This window comes from Dermacentor variabilis, chromosome 5 (assembly GCF_050947875.1).
Source record: "Dermacentor variabilis isolate Ectoservices chromosome 5, ASM5094787v1, whole genome shotgun sequence".
NCBI classification, from domain to species: Eukaryota; Metazoa; Arthropoda; class Arachnida; order Ixodida; family Ixodidae; genus Dermacentor; species Dermacentor variabilis.
Window position 1 is genome coordinate 48,102,241 of NC_134572.1, and position 18,505 is coordinate 48,120,745.

General features: G+C 47.0%; 1 protein-coding gene across 4 annotated transcripts in view; it reads right to left on the reverse strand.

Moving 5' to 3' along the window:
• The window catches only part of LOC142582548 (uncharacterized), a 75,410-nt gene that overhangs the window by 12,122 nt on the left and 44,783 nt on the right, over window positions 1-18,505 (reverse strand). For all 4 annotated transcript variants that reach the window (XM_075692394.1, XM_075692398.1, XM_075692396.1 and 1 more), the window contains exons 8-10: window positions 14,122-14,177; window positions 2,965-3,113; window positions 469-786 (exon numbers count right to left, since the gene is read on the reverse strand). In XM_075692394.1, the coding sequence (XP_075548509.1) occupies window positions 469-786; window positions 2,965-3,113; window positions 14,122-14,177 (523 nt within the window). The remainder of the gene's footprint in view (window positions 1-468; window positions 787-2,964; window positions 3,114-14,121; window positions 14,178-18,505) is intronic.

Consider the following 18,505-nt stretch of genomic DNA (forward strand, 5'->3'; position numbering starts at 1 on the left):
CCGCTTTTTCATTTTAAATGTCTTAAAGTTTTTAGCCGATGTAGACACCGCACACATCATCTGGCCAGGTTGTCTGTGGCGCAGCCTCGCCTTGCAGGCTGTAGTTGCGGTGCGAAATGTTTTCACAGCACGTGCCTCCCAGGCCTTGACTTCAACGACCACTTGAGGCACTGCTATTGCATACGTTTTCTTATGTTATCACTTCTTAATGGAACTTTTATGGTCATAGTTCACATCAGTAGTCATTTTCATTATTTATTGCTCATTTTACGCACTTTAAAGTGAATTGTTTTGGGCCCAACCACGGTACATCTACCATTTGGATCTCACGCTCTACTGTATTCGTAATACGTCGACAAACCATCACCATGTGTCGGGGTGCTCTTTGGCCATATCTGGCGTTTGCACCAATAAATACCACATATTTTATTACTGGAGCCAAGGAAGTTGTCAGGACACTCGACTCACCAGTAGTGTTTGAAGTAGGAAAAAAATTCATTGTCGTCCGAGTTGTTCCCGATTCAGAGGCCGTTTCATTTGATCTAATGGCAACATCAGTAGTGATCCAAGTAGCCAATTTTCCTTTGGGCAATGACGCGTTTACATGTGTTGTAGTCGGGGGCATCACAGTCGATGCATGGCTTCTTGTTGGAAGGTCAGTGACCGCATTGAAAGAAACTGTTGAATCTGTGGATTCTTCGCTAGGAATCGACGTAGCATTTTCCGTTGACGCTCGTGCTGTTGTTAGTTCGACTGTCGTTGAAGGCGGGTTTGCAACCATAGCACCTGCATATGTAAAAGTAGTAGTTTTTTCTTTAAGAAATTTTCGTAGCACACTGGATATCTATATTCCGGTTGACATCCCTGCTATTCGCATCATTTTTATCTCTCTCTCTTTAGAGCGAGAACGGGAACCTTATATGAGGAGCCTCTCGAGTCCTTTTTCTATTCTTTGCTTGCTTTGGTTTGTCTTATCTTGTTGTACTTCACTGCAGTAACTTCGTATATTTTCTTGTAGTATATTTATTGTAGAGAGGCTTGGTGGCGTGATTACCTAAACTGCGAATATTTTGGCATCAAGAACATCGTTGGCTACACTCTTGATGTGACTATATAGATGACTGCTACTCCGGATGCTGTGCTGTAGAGTGTTGTAACCAGCTTCTCTCTTATCTCCGAACTTCGTAAGGTCGGCTCACGGGTATTTATTTGCTTGCGCGTTCTACTGTCTTTTGTTCTTCGTGTCCCATACCACTTCACCTTTCAAAATACAAATACCGGCAGACCGACAATTCGGTATTTTTTACTAATTATTGCCGAATTTATTTTGAAGCGACCACTAAACTGCTTTTTTTTATTGACTATACACCACGTTTATCTGTGAACGCACTGTCTGCAGATTAAAAGCGTAGTCATGATGACTACAGGACTTCAGACGGCGCTGCAGAAATGTATTACCATAAAATAAAGATGTGCCTATGTGACCAAAAAATTTGTCAGTACTAAAGAGATGTGCGTCTAAAAGGACAACGAAAACTGCATTTGTATAACAAGTCTCTCGAGCACTCTTTTGCCGACAGGAACTACTTTCGTAACGTAATTGGTTTTTAGATATATATTCAAAAGGACAACGTCACGCTAATAATCACCTAATAATAAGTAATCTGGGCCTTTCTAAACTTAGTAACTTGTAAGAATCACGCACATGCAGTGCGAACCGGTGTGCAGTTGATTGTAGTTAAATTTGAAATTAAATCAATAATGTCCCTGCAGGAAACCTGATGCATCTAGCGTGCGAAGTTAATACTGGAAATTCTAATGATAAATGAAATGTTTTGTCTTTGTAAATCGATAACAAGCTTAATATTACCCATGATTTCTTTGGCCGATATTCACAAAGCTCCTTTTGCATAAGTGCGACTCTTCATTGGCCACAACAAGGGGCGAAGGTCTCGTTATCACGCAGATTTGTGTTATGAACAGAAGGCGCCTGTGCGCCAACCGACGACAAAACGATCTCACCAAGCCGGTAAACATCCGCTACAGGTTTCCATTAGGCACCTTACACCAAGCATGACACAGGAGTCAGCACTGGATTTGATTTACTTATAAAGTCTGTTGCAATTCGACACTCCGTTTTATTATGCACCACCAACGTTGCGGAATCTACGCAAGTACAGATCGGTTGTAGAAGTCGCACTCCGAGTGTTTCGCAATTGAGGTGTTTCCGACCTTAGACGATTTCCACGGGATATATACTTCACATATTATTGATACAACTTGTGGACGTTATGTTGTGGTAAATCACGTAGTATGTGTGCAGCTTCGTGCCTACAGCATGCTAGGCGCTTAGTTGTGGTCGCGAGCGCAGATGGTGTGCTGTGGACACTGGTCGCAGAAAGAACTGCCATTCCGCTTAATCATTGGTATATATATATATATATATATATATATATATATATATATATAGAGTGAGAGAGAGAGAGACGCCTTTTATGTAATTATTATGCCATACTTTGCTACGTAAAAGTACAAGAAAGTCTTACAACGAATTATATGACGCATGTTATCATTAATTCGTGATGCACTATTTTTGGTTACGAATGCAGGGAGGGAGGGGCGACTCCAGCCTTTGTAGCTTTGGCTACTAGGTATGAACGGGAGTATGGTTTTGCTGTTGACAACTTCCATAACGTGCTCACGTGTTACCACAGCGGTCAATATTTGGCTATAGGTAAAATTAACTGTTTGGTTCTTTTTTTTTCGTCAAAGCTGATCTCTCCTTTCGCACTGCAAAGGTAGGCTGTGCACAATAATAATAATAATAATAATAATAATAATAATAATAATAATAATAATAATAATAATAATAATAATAATAATAATAATAATAATAATAATAATAATAATAATAATAATAATAATAATAATAATACAAGGAACGCAGACAATTCGTCAACTTACTTGTTACGCTGTCGTGTTTCATGTACAAATCTTTACCAAGAAGGCACTGGTCCTCTTTCCCAGATATCTTTGCACACTGTCTAGCTGCAGCAATCACGTTGTCTGTTTCGTTGGCGCTTACGGCGAAGCGAATTCTCACCTTCTTATCCCTGCGTGGGAGGCACTACATTAAACCACTTCGCAACGTTTCCCGGTTCCAGTTTGTTACTGGTAGTCGGGAACATGAATATCAATGTAAATATACCTGTAATAAAAAAAGTGGGGCCTAATTCACCTTGTGCCTCCATTGGCATCGCGGTCAGCATTTTACGACGGCTGCTTCACTAAAACACAGCCCCTGAGTTTTCTCGACTCGATTGAACCAAAGCTTTCAAGGTAGTAACTCCGAGATTTTGCTGACCGTGGCTGCTGCTGCCGGTGCTCTGTTGCCGAATAGCTCACGCACAAGACAGCGTTCGTGTAACCAATCGTCATATCAGTATCACCATCTACACTACCCTTACGGTTGTACCAGTTCCCGGCTTTGTTCCCAACGGAATTACGCAGGGAAACAACCAACGGTACCTAAATATTCTCAGTGCGAGAAATGTATGCCTTCAAACGCGTTATTTTTTTTTGTAAAGTGAAGCTTTCTGTGCCTTTTTTCTCGGGGCTTGGCGGGTCTCTTCGCTCAGTTTCTCGCCCTGTAAGTTCGGCCCGCCCGGGATGCAAGAGGATGCAAACATTGCTGATCCCAGAGAGGATGTGATACAAAGTTGGTCGATACCGAAATCTGTTTAATCAGCAGTAGCGTGAATCTCGGACCTGACGGGGTGAGGGTCGTCGCAACTTGGCTGATTAGCCGGGCGAGCCCGTAATTGCAATGCTGCGAAACGCGTTGCTGAAGATGAGCAATTTTACAGCATTTATTTAACCATTTAAAGAAATAGACAGCATATACTTCAGCGATTCGTCAAGCTCTCAACACATTTAAACCAAATAATAGCGTTCACCCACTACACGAAACTGGCCAAGAAAGCACTAGTTGTAGGGCCAGCGGAAAGGGTGCGGTCGAATAAAAATTTATTAAATTATTATAGGAATTAAAACAAATAAACATATATCATTTTAAACGTATATATAATTGTGTGAAGTGCAGAAAGAATACTGTTGATTAGATAATAATTTCTCATGTTCCCTTTGTTTTCGTTGTGATGGGCGCAACTTCCTTTCAGTATGACTGTGATGCATGTGGTTGAATTGAAGCCGCGCACACGGACATACTTTACAATTCCTACACTCCCCTTGTAAAAGTAGGCTAGATGAAATCAGCTAAAATTTACAGTTTTATTGAACATCTTATTCGAAGCTGTCTGACCAAAGGCAATCCCTTTAAAGCCCCCTTACACAGTAAATCCAGTGTTGACTTTGCGCTGACTGGGAGCGAGAATTTTCTACCGTTCACAGCACGGCGCGTGCCGCTCGGTTCCTTGCAGCACAACCAGATGGCGCTCGCCTCCGTACATCCGCGGAAGCGGCGGCGCCTGCCGCGCCGGAAAAAAAAAAAGCGTTCGCCGCAAGCGCTTACCGGTAAAGATTACGGTTGCATAAGCTGTAGTTGCAGGAAGCGTGAGAAGCATTCAGGAACCCTTGAATGTTATCGCGTTCTGCTCTTTATGGCGAAGCTTAAGCGCCTCCCATGCTTTTTTCTTCTTTATTTTAAAGTGGTTCAACATTTCACTATTTCAATATATTTGATTGAGATAATCATGGCACATGGTATTTATTTTCTTTGTTATTTGTGCGTTGTCAAGGTGAGGTGGCGTTGGGCTCAGTGTAACATGTTTGTTGGGAAGTTGCGTTATCAGTCACTTTTTTTACCATTAGTGCAACGCCTATGTCCCTACCTTCCCGATGTAACTGCAACATGGCATTTGCGATGACCTTCAATTTGAGACTCTCCGTATATATCATTTCTAAATTGAGTTTTGGTGAAAATATTTATTTAGACCACAAGTCCATCGCGGTGTTAAAGGCTTCTTGTTTTTCAGGCTAGATGACTCGTTCTTAAAGGGACCCGGGATGGTAGGCACATAGAGGAAGTCAGAGATTTATGCAATTTTCTCAAGTCCCGATAAAGAAGCTTTTAAATATATTTCCAGGTGCTTAGTATATACATTCCATATTGTCTCTAAGCTTTCTCTTAATATATTACAAGTTCGAATTGCAAGCTTTTATATCCGTCTATATTAGTACTTTGGTCAAGGAACATTTGAAAAAAAAAACTAATGCAATTAGTTCGTTCAATCTTCTGTGAAATATTGCTCACAAAGTGGCCTTTTGACTGAACTGAAAGAATACCATTCAAAAGATAATTCGCTACGACATAGAGGGTATCAAGCTAGAGGTTCTCCAGGTGCCCCGCAAGACGCTGTGGTAGCCTTAATTGGGGTTCTGGGTCCACGTTGAATAAATATTGTAAGTGCTCGATAGAGAAGACCGTCTTCTGGTCATTTCTTTGACGGCATAGCGCTTTGCCAAAGCTGAAACCTCTCTTTTAGTGAAAAACGCTTTTATGCTTTTTTGTGGTCATGGCTTTTGCTGACTGCCTGATCCGCCTCTTCATTACCTTTCTTACAGGAATGTTTTCAAAGCCACTGAAATGCTATCACATGTCCAGTGTTAGATGCCATGTGGTGTAAGTATGCTATAGCGTAGTGGACCAAAATCTAATTGCTTGATATAGGGCTTTTCCTGCGAACGCCTTGCAATGCTGCTTTCGAGTCTGGGAAAATCGTTCATTGTTGTTGGAGCTGCCGTAGTACGTAGTTTATAATTTGTTTCATCGCATGCAGCTCTGACGATGTTGATGGCGTCACTCTCACTAAACGCCATGAAATTAATTAAGAGAAGGAAAAAAATTATGCCAAGAAGAGCAATGTTCCGTAGTGGAGGTGTCGCTAAATCTGCACCTCGTAGTGCAGTGCTTCATGCTCAAGTAGGTCAAAGCCCTCTGTAAAATAGCTGCTTCAGGCATGTTCTTCTGCCAGGGTACGTTCTTTTTCCACTCTATTCCTGGGTTGTGCTTTAGAATGTACAGAGGAGACAGCATCCACTTAGGGAACTTTAGTGACACAATTTGAGGTGCCTGTTTGGAAATAGCAAGTCGAATTTCCACAAAAGCTTGCCCGAATGCAGAATTATTTCGTGTTTTGATATTGCTTATGAAATTATTGTTGTTTTGAACCACGCACCTTATATGTATGCCAATAATTTCCTGAATTCATAGCACGTTAAGACTTGAACAGTGAACTTCGGCTACTGTTCCTGTACAAGACGACTGCTTCGGAAGACCGAGACGGACACGCAGCATAATGTTACGTGCCGCTTCCAAGCTTTCCTTATTAGTTAGCCACAGTTGCCGCACTAAAGAAAGGCTATTTCACAAGAGGCCATCAAAGTAAGCACAAGGAAGCATCACCATCCACCGGTAGTCGCTACCCCACCATGGTCCAGTAAAATAACTAATAATCACCGATGCACCGTAGATTCACCCTGTAACGTTCTCAATTCCGGTGCGCAGGCGAGCTTACGGTGGATCAAGACACCGAGAAATCGTTCTGTCCGTGAGTAAGGACGGGCTCGACCACCAAGCAACAGTCGATACCTGTCCATGCGCTTGCGAGTAAAGGCCATAGCAACACTCTTCTCTGGGGATGTTGTGGCCCTCGTGATATAACATAAGCTTACAATTTCAAGAGCACTCGCTCTAATCCCTACTATGTCGACGCACTTTATGTACAAAGGTTAGCGCACAGTGTTATGTGTACCTCAGTTGGTAGGCTCATTTTTCAAGTGGGCGAGGGTGATGTTGAATACTAAAGAACTAAGAATTGCCACTCGTGGAACTTGTTTTTCAACAACATAGCAGAATGGCAGACCTTCAGGAGTTACTATGCAAAGCAGCCGCCCTTCGAGATAGTTGGATACCCATGTATAAAAGCGTTCCCGAAGGTCTACAACTACAAGGGCCTTAAGAACTGCATGATGTAAAACAGAATCGAAGGTGGCGTTGATGTCAACGAATTTGACGAGAGTTCGTGTGAAGCACAAATCCTCCCACAAATGGCGCTACACTGATGAGGCGCGAAAGCACAGGATTTACGGCACTCGACCTTAAAATGCACATCGCTTGCACATCGGTTTGAATTCCCGTGGAGGCGGTTGGGGAGAGGTTTTGTTTTTCTTCAAGTGATGGCAGGGGCGAAGACGGACATCACGAGGTGTTCTAATGACAATAAAGATTGTCGGTGCGTCTGTTTGTCGACGAGGACGGTCGTCGTCTGCGTAACAAGATGCACGGACGGACGGGACAGGCGAGCAAGGCAAACCCGATTCGAAGCACTCAACTGCAGTCACCCAAAAAGGCTTCGCTTCACATATATTCGAAAACGGGCGTTGCATCTGAGCATACTTCGTTGATCGATTGCGCGCAGCTTTTATAACAGCTGTAGTGAAGAGGAATGCCCGGCGCCGCAGCCACATCGCCAGTCGCCCGGGAGGCGCGAGCTCGAGATTGCCTGAGCTGCTCTGGTTGAGACACGCTGCCTGCTGCTCTCTTGTGCTGTATTCATATTAGATTCTGGTGGAGGTGCTACGGTTTTCCCCAACCTGGAATTACGCACCCGAACTCTGCCATCCGTCATGCTTGATGACCCCAGCCCGACATCCCCACCGGTTACTCCAGCCATCGTATGTGCCGGGGCCCAGCGTCAGCGGGATCCTGATATCTCCAGCGGCACCGATGAGAAAGACGTTGAAGATTGGCTGGAATCGTGTGAACGCGCCAGCAACACCAACAAATGGGACGATCCCCTAAAGCTCGGCCGCGCGATCTTCTATTTATCGGGCGTTGCGAAGCTGTGGTTCAAAAACCACGAAGCCGATCTCCGCACGTGGGCTAGGTTCAAAACCGGCATCGCAGAAGGTTTCGGCCGCCCTGGCGTGCGCAAACTTCGCGCTGAACAACGCCTACGAAGCCGATCCCAGCGAACTGGTGAAACGTTCACCAGCTGCATAGAGGACATCGTCGACCTCTGCCGGCGTGTCAACCCGACGATGCCGGCGGCGGACAAGGTACGTTACATCATGAAGGGCATTTCCGACGATGCCTTTCATATGCTCTTCTCCAAAAACCTAGGAACTGTCTCTCAGGTCATTGAGCTTTTCCAGAGTTTTGACGAGCTCTGCAGACAGCGCCTTCTCACGCGGCGCCCCCAGCGTCTGACGAAACCCTCGTGAGCATGACCGCGGCTCCTGAGATGGACTCCCTGCTTGGCCAGATAAAAGAGTTTGTCCGTGCTGAGTTCGCTCGTCAGCTTTCGCTGCTGTCCTCAGCCACGCCAACACCTTCGCCTTTGCCGGCCAGCCTTCGCCAGGTCATCATCATCATCATCATCATCATCATCATCATCATCATCATCATCATCATCAGCCTGGTTACACCCAGTGCAGGGCAAAGGCCTCTCCCATACTTCTCCAACTACCCCGGTCATGTACTAATTGTGGCCATGCCGTCCCTGCAAACTTCTTAATCTCATCCGCCCACCTAACTTTCTGCCGCCCCCTGCTACGCTTCCCTTCCCTTGGAATCCAGTCCGTAACCCTTAATGACCAGCGGTTATCTTCCCTCCGCATTACATGTCCTGCCCATGCCCCCCCCCCCCCCCCATTTCTTTTTCTTGATTTCAACTATGATGTCATTAACTCGCGTCTGTTCCCTCACCCAATCGGCTCTTTTCTTATCCCTTAACGTTACACCCAGCATTCTTCTTTCCATAGCTCGTTGCGTCGTCCTCAATTTGAGTAGAACCCTTTTCGTAAGCCTCCAGGTTTCTGCCCCGTAGGTGAGTACTGGTAAGACACAGCTATTATAGACTGTTCTCGTGAGGGATAATGGCAACCTGCTGTTCATGATCTGAGAATGCCTGCCAAACGCACTCCAGCCCATTCTTACTCTTCTGATTATTTCTGTCTCATGATTTGGATCCGCCGTCACTACCTGCCCTAAGTAGATGTATTCCCTTACGACTTCCAGTGCCTCGCTGCCTATTCTGAATTGCTGTTCTCTTCCGAGACTGTTAAACATTACTTTAGTTTTCTGCAGATTAATTTTTAGACCCACTCTTCTGCTTTGCCCCTCCAGGTCAGTGAGCATGCATTGCAATTGGTCCCCTGAGTTACTAAGCAACGCAATATCATCAGCGAATCGCAAGTTACTAAGGTATTCTCCATTAACTTTTATCCCCAATTCTTCCCAATCCAGGTCTCTGAATACCTCCTGTAAACACGCTATGAATAGCATTGGAGAGATCGTATCTCCCTGCCTGACGCCTTTCTTTATTGGGATTTTGTTGCTTTCTTTATGGAGAACTACGGTGGCTGTGGAGCCGCTATAGATATCTTTCAGTATTTTTACATACGGCTCGTCTACACCCTGATTCCGTAATGCCTCCATGACTGCTGAGGTTTCGACAGAATCAAACGCTTTCTCGTAATCAATGAAAGCGATATATAAGGGTTGGTTATATTCCGCACATTTCTCTATCACGTGATTGATAGTGTGAATATGATCTATTGTTGAGTATCCTTTACGGAATCCTGCCTGGTCCTTTGCTTGACAGAAGTCTAAGGTGTTCCTGATTCTATTTGCAATTACCTTAGTGAATAGTTTGTAGGCAACAGACAGTAAGCTGATCGGTCTATAATTTTTTAAGTCTTTGACGTCCCCTTTCTTATGAATTAGGATTATGTTAGCGTTCTTCCAAGATTCCGGTACGCTCGAGGTCTTGAGGCATTGCATATACAGGGTGGCCAGTTTCTCTAGAACAATCTGCCCACCATCTTTCAACAAATCTGCTGTTACCTGATCCTCCTCAGCTGCCTTCCCCCTTTGCATATCTCCCAAGGCTTTCTTCGCCAGGTCATCCACAAACAAGTGTGTGCAGCTCTCCCTTCTGCCCGCGAGACTCCGCCTGTGCCGACACCCATTGCTTTTCCCGAGGTGACTGCACCTCTCAGCTATCTCGAGGCTCTCGCGTGGCCACCACTTCCGACCTTTGCGCCATCCCACTCAGTCGTGCTGCTGCGTCCAGCTCCTCACTTCGTTCAGCCGCGGTACAGCAGTGGACAATGGCACACTCCTGAAAACGGGTCAATATGTTTTGTGTGTGGTGTACCTGGCCACGTTGCACGATTTTGTCGTCGCCGCGCAACGTCCTACCGCCGTAGCTTCGACGCCGCGCGATACGTTTCCCCATACCCGTCATCCTCCACGTCTCAGAACACCGGCCAGATGTCTTCCTACTCGGACCACCGTCCTCTTGTTGATCGCCGTTCGACATCACCTAGACGCCGCTCGCTTTCGCCGATGCGCCGTCGTCCCTCTTCGCCGGAACGGGAAAACTAATCGTCGCAGTTCGTCGCAGTTCCAGAGGCAAGAACTGCGTCACCCACGAACAGACCAAGGCCTCTCCGTTCTCCGACTAATGTTATTGACGTATATATGGACGGCGTCACTGCACTCGCCCTCGTTGACACTGCTGCGGCAGTTTCAGTTATTAGTGCCAAAGTTTGCAGCTCGCTCAGAAAAGTCACGACGCCACTGTCCAACGTGTCACTTCGTACTGCCAGCGCAGACTGCATCAAGCTTGCAGCTGCATGTACTGCTCGCGTTGTGATCAACGGCCTCCTCTACATCGTCGAATTTTCGGTGCTGTGTTCTCGTTCCGACGGTTCCGAAGACCATATCACGTATCCGCGACAGCCGTGTTATCGACGGCCAAGTAGCTGACATGCTCAAGCGTGGTGTCATTGAGCCTTCGGCCAGCCCCTGGGCATCTCCCGTTGTTCTTGTTAAGAAGAAGGATGGATCGATACGATTCTGTGTCGATTATCGTCGTCTTAACAAAATAACTAGCAAAGATGTTTACCCTCTTCCGAGAATTGACGACGCCCTTGACTGTCTCCAAGGCGCGGAGTTCTATTCTACTGACTTACGCAGCGGCTATTGGCAAGACCCCATGGCACCTGAAGACCAACCTAAAACGGCCTTTGTAACACCAGATGGCCTATATAAATTTTGTGTCGTGAAATTTCGGGCTTTGCAACGCCCCCGCAACATTTGAGCGTATGATGGACAATCTTTTGCGTGGTCTCAAGTGGAAAACGTGTCTCTGCTACTTAGATGAGGTGGTTATTTTTTCGCCAGATTTTCCCACCCATCTTTGCAGGATGTAGGAAGTGTTGCAGTGCCCAACTGCCGCCGGCCTTCAGCTCAACCTGAAGAAATGCCACTTTGGCGCAAGTCAGCTCACCATCCTTGGCCATGCAGTATCTAAACACGGTATTCTTCCTGACGCCGCCAAGCTCCGTGCAGTTGCTGTTTTTCCCAAACGTTCCTCCGTAAGAGAACTTCGCAGCTTTCTTGACCTGTGTTCTTACTTTCGCCGCTTCATTCGGAATTTTGCGTCCATCACCGCTCCCTTGAATCAGCTTCTACGGAGCGAGTTGAATGACTAGGCCTGGTCGCCCGCTTGTGACGATGCCTTGCAAGAGTTGCGTCATCTACTGACCTCGCCGACTATACTGCGTCACTTCGACCCGACAGCTCTGACCGAAGTACACACCCACGCCAGTGGTGTTGGACTCGGCGCTGTGCTCGCGCAGCGCAAATATGGATTCGACGAGTACGTCGTTGCATACGCAAGCCGCATCCTCACCAAAGCCGAGAAGAATTATTCCGTTACGGAGAAGGAACGTTTGGCCATAATCTGGGCACTTGGTAAATTTTTACCGTGCCTCTATGGCCACCACTTCGACATGATTACAGACCACCATGCACTTTGTTGCCTGTGCACGTTGAAGGACCCCTCAGGTCGATTAGCTCGCTGGGCTTTGCGGTTTCAAGATTTCAACGTGCGCGTTGTCTGTAGGTCTGGCCGCCGCCACACCAATGCCGACGCGCTTTCCCGTTCGCTCGTGTCAACCGAAAGCGATGCTGGCCTCTCTGCCGTTGACCAAGTACTTTCGTTTCCAGCAAGCTGCGACATGGCTTCGGAGCAACGCAGGGATGCCTGGATTAGTACTCTTATCCGATTCCTTTCAAACCCTTCGACTGTGCCTTCACCTTCTCGAGCTTTGCGCCGTCAAGCATCCCACTTCGAAATTCGGGATGGACTTCTCTATCACCGGAATTACGTCTCTGACGTCCGCAAGTGGTTGCTGGTCATACGCCGACATCTTCGTGGTGAAACATGTTCTGCCTTCCACACTGACCCGCAGTGTGCACATGCGGGTGTCTTCAAGACACACACCCGGCTTCGCTCCAGGTTTTATTGGCGTGGCATCTACACCCTCGTGTGCAAGTACATTCGCTCGTGCCCTCAGTGCCAACGCCGCAAGGTTCCTGCTCAGCATGTCTCTGGTCCACTCCAATCAATCCCGTGTCCTGCCAGACCCTTCGATCGCATTGGCATTGACCTATATGGACCCCTACCGAGCACGGCTTCCGGAAACCGCTGGATAGTCGTCGCCATCGCCCATTTGACGCGATACGCAGAAACAGCCGCCCTGCCTGTTGCCACCGCTCGCGATATAGCATCCTTCCCCCTGAAAAACTTTGTTCTCCGTCACGGTGCACCTCGAGAACATATAAGTGATAGAGGACGTGTCTTCCGCTCCGAAGTCGTAAACGCGCTCCTTGCTGAATGACGCATCGTTCATCGCACCACCGCCGCCTACCATCCTCAAACTAATGGTCTGACGGAAAGATTTAACCGCACGCTTGGCGACATGCTCTCCAAATACGTCGCCTCTGATCACACTGATTGGGACCTAATTTTGCCATTCATCACGTTCGCCTTCAACACTGCACCACAGGTGACCACAAGCTTCTCCCCATTCTTCCGCTGGTATGGCCGCGAACCTTCGACTACCCTCGACACCATTCTTCCGTACAGACCCGACTCATCCGAATGTACGCCCCTCTCTGAAGCTGACCGCCACGCAGAGGAATGCCGTCAGCTCGCCCGTTCCTTTACAGCCGTCGACCAATGGAAACAAAAATCTAGACTTGACGATGATCACCCGCATTGTCACTTTCTTCCTGACTCCCTTGTGTGGCTTTGGGTTCCCGCCGTTCCTGCTGGACTCTCATCCAAGCTTGTCTCCTAATATCAAGGACCCTACCATGTTCTAGCGCAGACATCGCATGTGAACTATATTGTCGTGCCTGTCACGCCACCTGCAGACCAACGCTGTCGTGCTCGTGAAAGCGTCCACGTACAACGCCTGAAGCCGTATTCTATGTTCACCATCAGTCGCCAGGATGGCTCCTTTACCGATGGGGGGCGATTGTAGTGACGAGGAATGCCCGGCGCTGCAGACACATCACCAGTCGTCCGGGAGGCGCGAGCTCGAGATTGGCTGAGCTGCTCTGGTTGAGACACGCTGCCTGCTGCTCTCTTGTGCTGTATTCATATTAGACAGCATTATACACGTGCAATATATGTGGGATTTATTTTATGTGAATAATTTGAGGCATGTTTGCTTTTACAGAATCATATTATTGAAATTGTAGGCTGGATACTGTGCGGCCCTTGGGACATGTGCCTGTTGCACAGACAGGCTCCCGTCTACCACCGTTCCACGTAATGTGAAACAAAAGCCTTTTGAAGTACGCACATTCGACAAATGCATTCCCACGATAACCGAAAGCACCAGCTCTGGACACAAAAAGAAGGCGATCTCAACAGGTCTATGACCTTTACTCTAAGTTATCCTTGCTTAATTCGTCTACTTCATTATTGCGCAATGCTTCCACAAGAGCAGGTATTTCTGCTCAACAAGCGTCCACCCGAAATCAACGCACACGATATAAAGAAGTTGATCAACGGTCGGCAGCAAAAATGCCTTAGTTTAAAGGTGACTTTAAGGCAAGGTCACTTCTTATTTGTTAAACAAGTTGAAAGCTGCATTGCAACAATTTTGTCATGGTTTACCCTTGTGCCACATGCTCGCTGTGCAATACATATACCATTGCCTATATATATATATATATATATATATGCATGCTCTGGTCAAAATTGTGATGTAATGAATATGAAGAACTTGGCTCACTTTGTGCAGACCACATCTTTCGCGGTGATGTGCTTCACTCCAGTTTTCTTCCGCATCTGTAGGGATGAATAAAAGACAATGTTAGCAACAATGAGCGTCACCTGAGGCAATTGAGGCAAGTGGGAAAATACACCATTAATTTAGTTTGATTTAGGAGATCTGAATCACTACGTCACTGCAATTGTTCGTCTTTTTCTTCAATAAGGTAATCCATCTCACATCCAATCAATGGCATTAGCCCGAAATTCGTCAGTGTAATAATGATACTAATTAATATAGTTAAATTGATTTATGATGTCATGAACTGAAATATTAGAGAATATAGTTGGGTTCCGACAGGGACGAATTGCTGAATTTCAATAATTATTCATCATCCACCGTCTTCGTTCCTTGTTGCCAGCTCTCCAGATCGAGGTTGTGTCTAATAATTTAAGTAGCCACCAGTACAAGACCTCGCCGTTTCTGGCCAACGCCTGAGCGACAACGCGGTTGTGGAGAACAGGGACCCGCCTACCACGTACAACGATGTTATCAAACATTCTTACTTCGCACGTAGAGTGTACCCACCTCCTCACCATAAACTTAATAGGCTTCAGGCTCTTAAGCTCAGACTACCGCAGACAGAGGCGTACCCTGATTTAAGCACCCTGCACGCAATTTATCCCAAGGTATTCGCATGTGGAGACATGAGAAGACTAGCGCACGTGCTCTGGGAGTGCAAGGCAACGTACACTAGCCCCAATAGTGCCTCGGACAGGTTGGAGGCGGCCCTTTGCAGCGCGCACCTGGCCGAAAAACTCTGGCCCCTCTAGCACGCCCGCGGAGTGGCCGACAGGCTTGGCCTGACGGTCCCGACGCGGGATACGCTAGATGGATGGATGTATGTTATGGGAGTTCTCTTTGGAACGGGGTGGTGTGTTGCGCTGCCAAGCTCTTATCTTATTGCCTAATGTCCTACCTATGCTAAAAAAGAAAAAGAGAGAAGGAAAAAAAAGCACACGATGAATTGCCATAACCAAAGTTTGTGAACCCCTATTGTGAACTTTGTTTTTGTACGCGTCTCTTGTTTCTCGTTTCCCTACTTCCACCAGTCTTCGAAACGCCTCATACTAAGCTCTATTGCAGACATGTTTACCTTCCTCTTGCTCTCGCTGAACCCAAGGGCTTCAAGAATGGCAGGTAATGAGGTGCCGCTGCGGGCAAACGGCGCCTTGCGCGACCCACGGAGTAAGACATTTAGGAGGTGAAACTCCCGTCAGCGCGAGCGAGCGCGGGCGACTAGATAAGGTCACAATTGTTGTATGCGCCGACAAGGCCATATACCGCGGCGGCGCCAAGCGGCGCGTCATAGAAGCCGCAGCGAAACAAAAAAAATTTTTTTTTCAGCGCCCGGGCGGGCGGCTCCAGCGCGCTCTCAACGGTGGTGATTTCTTTCCAGGCCGCCAGGCGCCGCCAGCACGATAATGGCTCCGCGGGCATGTGACTTTTTCTGGTCGCCGCAAACAGCGGAGTTTCCACTCCTAAATGTTTCTTGCTCCGTGGCGCGAGCTCAGTAAAACTTATCAACCAACCAATAGAAGAACAAGGTAGTCAGCGACAGATGATTGTCTCAAAGTGTATATAAAGAAGCCTGCTTTAGAAGTCACATTCCTTTCCGCATTCACCTTTGAACCTAATTGAATATAAATGCAAGCGAAACTTCGGGACAATAGCTTATTTATTTATTTATTTATTTATTTGGCGGCGGAGCTTTATAGAAGGCCGACAGCTTCAAGAATTACGTAAGCGTCCAGTATTGACAAAGAAAAAAGTTCGCCTTCGTTTACGATACTCCCTAATCCAACATTTAGCGCAGGACTATACGTGCTATAATTTCGCAATATGTTCAGTAATCGAACCAATCGCCGCACGGACTGGCAGAGCCGCGACGCGATGTGCTATAGACAGACTGGCCACACAGTTGCCTTTTCCCGGCCACTGCAGTTTAGGCAACCGTAATCTTTACCGGCAAACGCTTGCGGCGAACGCTACTCGCGCGGGTGAGCTTTCTGGGCATTTTTTTTCCTTTCCTCCGCTCGGCCAGCGCCGCTGCTGGCGCGGATGGGTGGTTGGACGGATGCTGTGAGCGTCCTCTATAAAATTGAGCGGTGGGTTGCGCCACCAAAGGTTTGTTATTGTTTTGTCTAATGTGCTACCTATATTTAAAGAAAAACTCAAAAAAAAGACGCGAAGAATTTTCAGCACCAAACTTTCTGAAACCCCATTGGGAACCTTGTTTTTGTGGGCTCCGTTGTTTGTAGTCTCCCAACTTTTCTTCCGCTAAACTTCCAATGGCCTCTTACTAATCTCTATGGCGGACATGCTTGCTTTCCACCTCCTCTCGCTGAACCCAAGGGCTTTGAGGAGTACAGATAAGCCTAAATTGAGTGCTCTGGCGTAGGATGCGCGGACGTGAGCGCCATATTCTGGTGCTTCAACTTCCTCCACTTTCCTCCTCGCGCTCTCTTCGCTATCGCCCTCTTTCCCCCGCTATCCCCGGCCGCCCTTTGCCTTCGCTCTTTCATCCTTCGTTGTGTTCGTTCGCTGGGTTACGCTGAGTTAAGACGAGGGACGCCGACGTCGACGCTCAACGCAGGAACGGGTGCTTAAGATCTGCGCTCTAAATAAAGATAAGTGCAACCCCATATGAGGAATATATATTTGTGAGGGCGCTAAAGAAGTGGTGGTAGAAATCTATAGGTCGCCGGTTTCTACACAGAATAGCTGTGATGAGTGAATAAACTTTATTTTGGGGGCCAAGCTGTTAATGCCCGAAGGTTGGCGGCCACCCTATATATATATCGTGGTGCTGTTCACCAGCCGGAGTTGGTCCTCAGGTTTTGGGCTTGTAAGCTGTGCCTCCCACTGTAATTATAATGGTGCTTGGATAGGTGTTATCCGCGGGTTCTTTTTGCGTTCCCAAACCATGTGGTAAAGGGTGTTTGGTGTGGAGAATTGGCAGTTTCTTGCAAATATTGAGGGGTACATCGCGTATAGTAGATGGCCGTGCAGGTAAATGCCCATCTGAAGTCGGCGTAGTATGACGGCTTCTTCTCTGTTAAGCTTGATGTGTGGTGGCGGATATTCCCTCCTGTTTTCCTTGTAATGTTCTAGAATGTTGTAGTATTTTTGTTGTATCATTTCGATAAAGGCAGAATTTTTAGCATACAAGAAAATGCAGACGTGTCGTGTTTCTTTTACTGCGACTGCAGTAAGCTGAGTTTTCCTCGTGCGTCCGTTCATTCATTTCTTTACAATGACGACAACCTCATCGTCGTTAACTTATATTCTTTTGATCAGGCAGCCTCATCATCGACAGCGTCACTGTCATTATTGGGGGAAGAAAAAAATCCGCCTCCATTCCATCCAGTGAAAGGGGATGTACAGTGAAGCTGTTGCTAAAGTTAGACATGCTCGATGGACGTTACACGATATTAGACAAACAACACCACCAGCGACGTAGTATGGAACGCACGCACGCACGTGTGCACAAGTGCAGCATACCTGCTCATTTCTCTCGGTCTTCCAACGAGCGCAAGTGCATTATTGAACTTATTGCATTTCTCAAAGTAAATTGAATCGGAAAATTCATTAAGTACCGCTTGCACACAAGCTGCTGTCATGATAGCTTCGGATTGTAATTCGAATATACGAGCATAGCGGCATCGTCTCGTGTCAATACCACCTCATGACGTAACCTGATGACGTCGTCACGTCAAACGTGACATCATGCGATGCCTCTTCATGAAATTGACACCTAAAGATGTCATGTGATGGTATGGTATGGTAAAACTTCATTGAAATCCTGAAGATCGTGAGTCTTCACGAAGCGGGCCGCTCCCACATGGGAACCGGGAGGCCGAGCCTCTCGTCCTGATCGTGGGCCTGCTGGACAGCACAGAGTTGGTCAGCCAAAAGAGGGCTGCGGAGAACCACCTCCCATCTGGCCGAGCTCTTATCGATGATAGAGCGTGACCGGGCACACCACCAGAGCATGTGTTCTAACGTGGCTATTTCTCCACAATCGCGGCAAGTGCCATTGGTGTATGTATCGGGATATATTTTATGTAAGAGCGACGGGATTGCGATACGTATTCGTTTGTAGTAGACGGAGCGATAATGCTTGAGCTCTATTGAGCCGCGGATGAGGAGCGAAGTAGCTTCTACGGCTGAGATAGCCGTAGTAGTAATCCGTAGTAGTAGATAGCCGTGTTTAGTAAACTAGTTGTAGGTGGAGGGCGGGTCCCTGTTCTCTGGGGAGGGACCAATATCTAATTATAGGGTTTTACGGGCTGAAACCACCATTTGATTATGAGGCACGCCGTAGTGGGGGACTATGTTATTT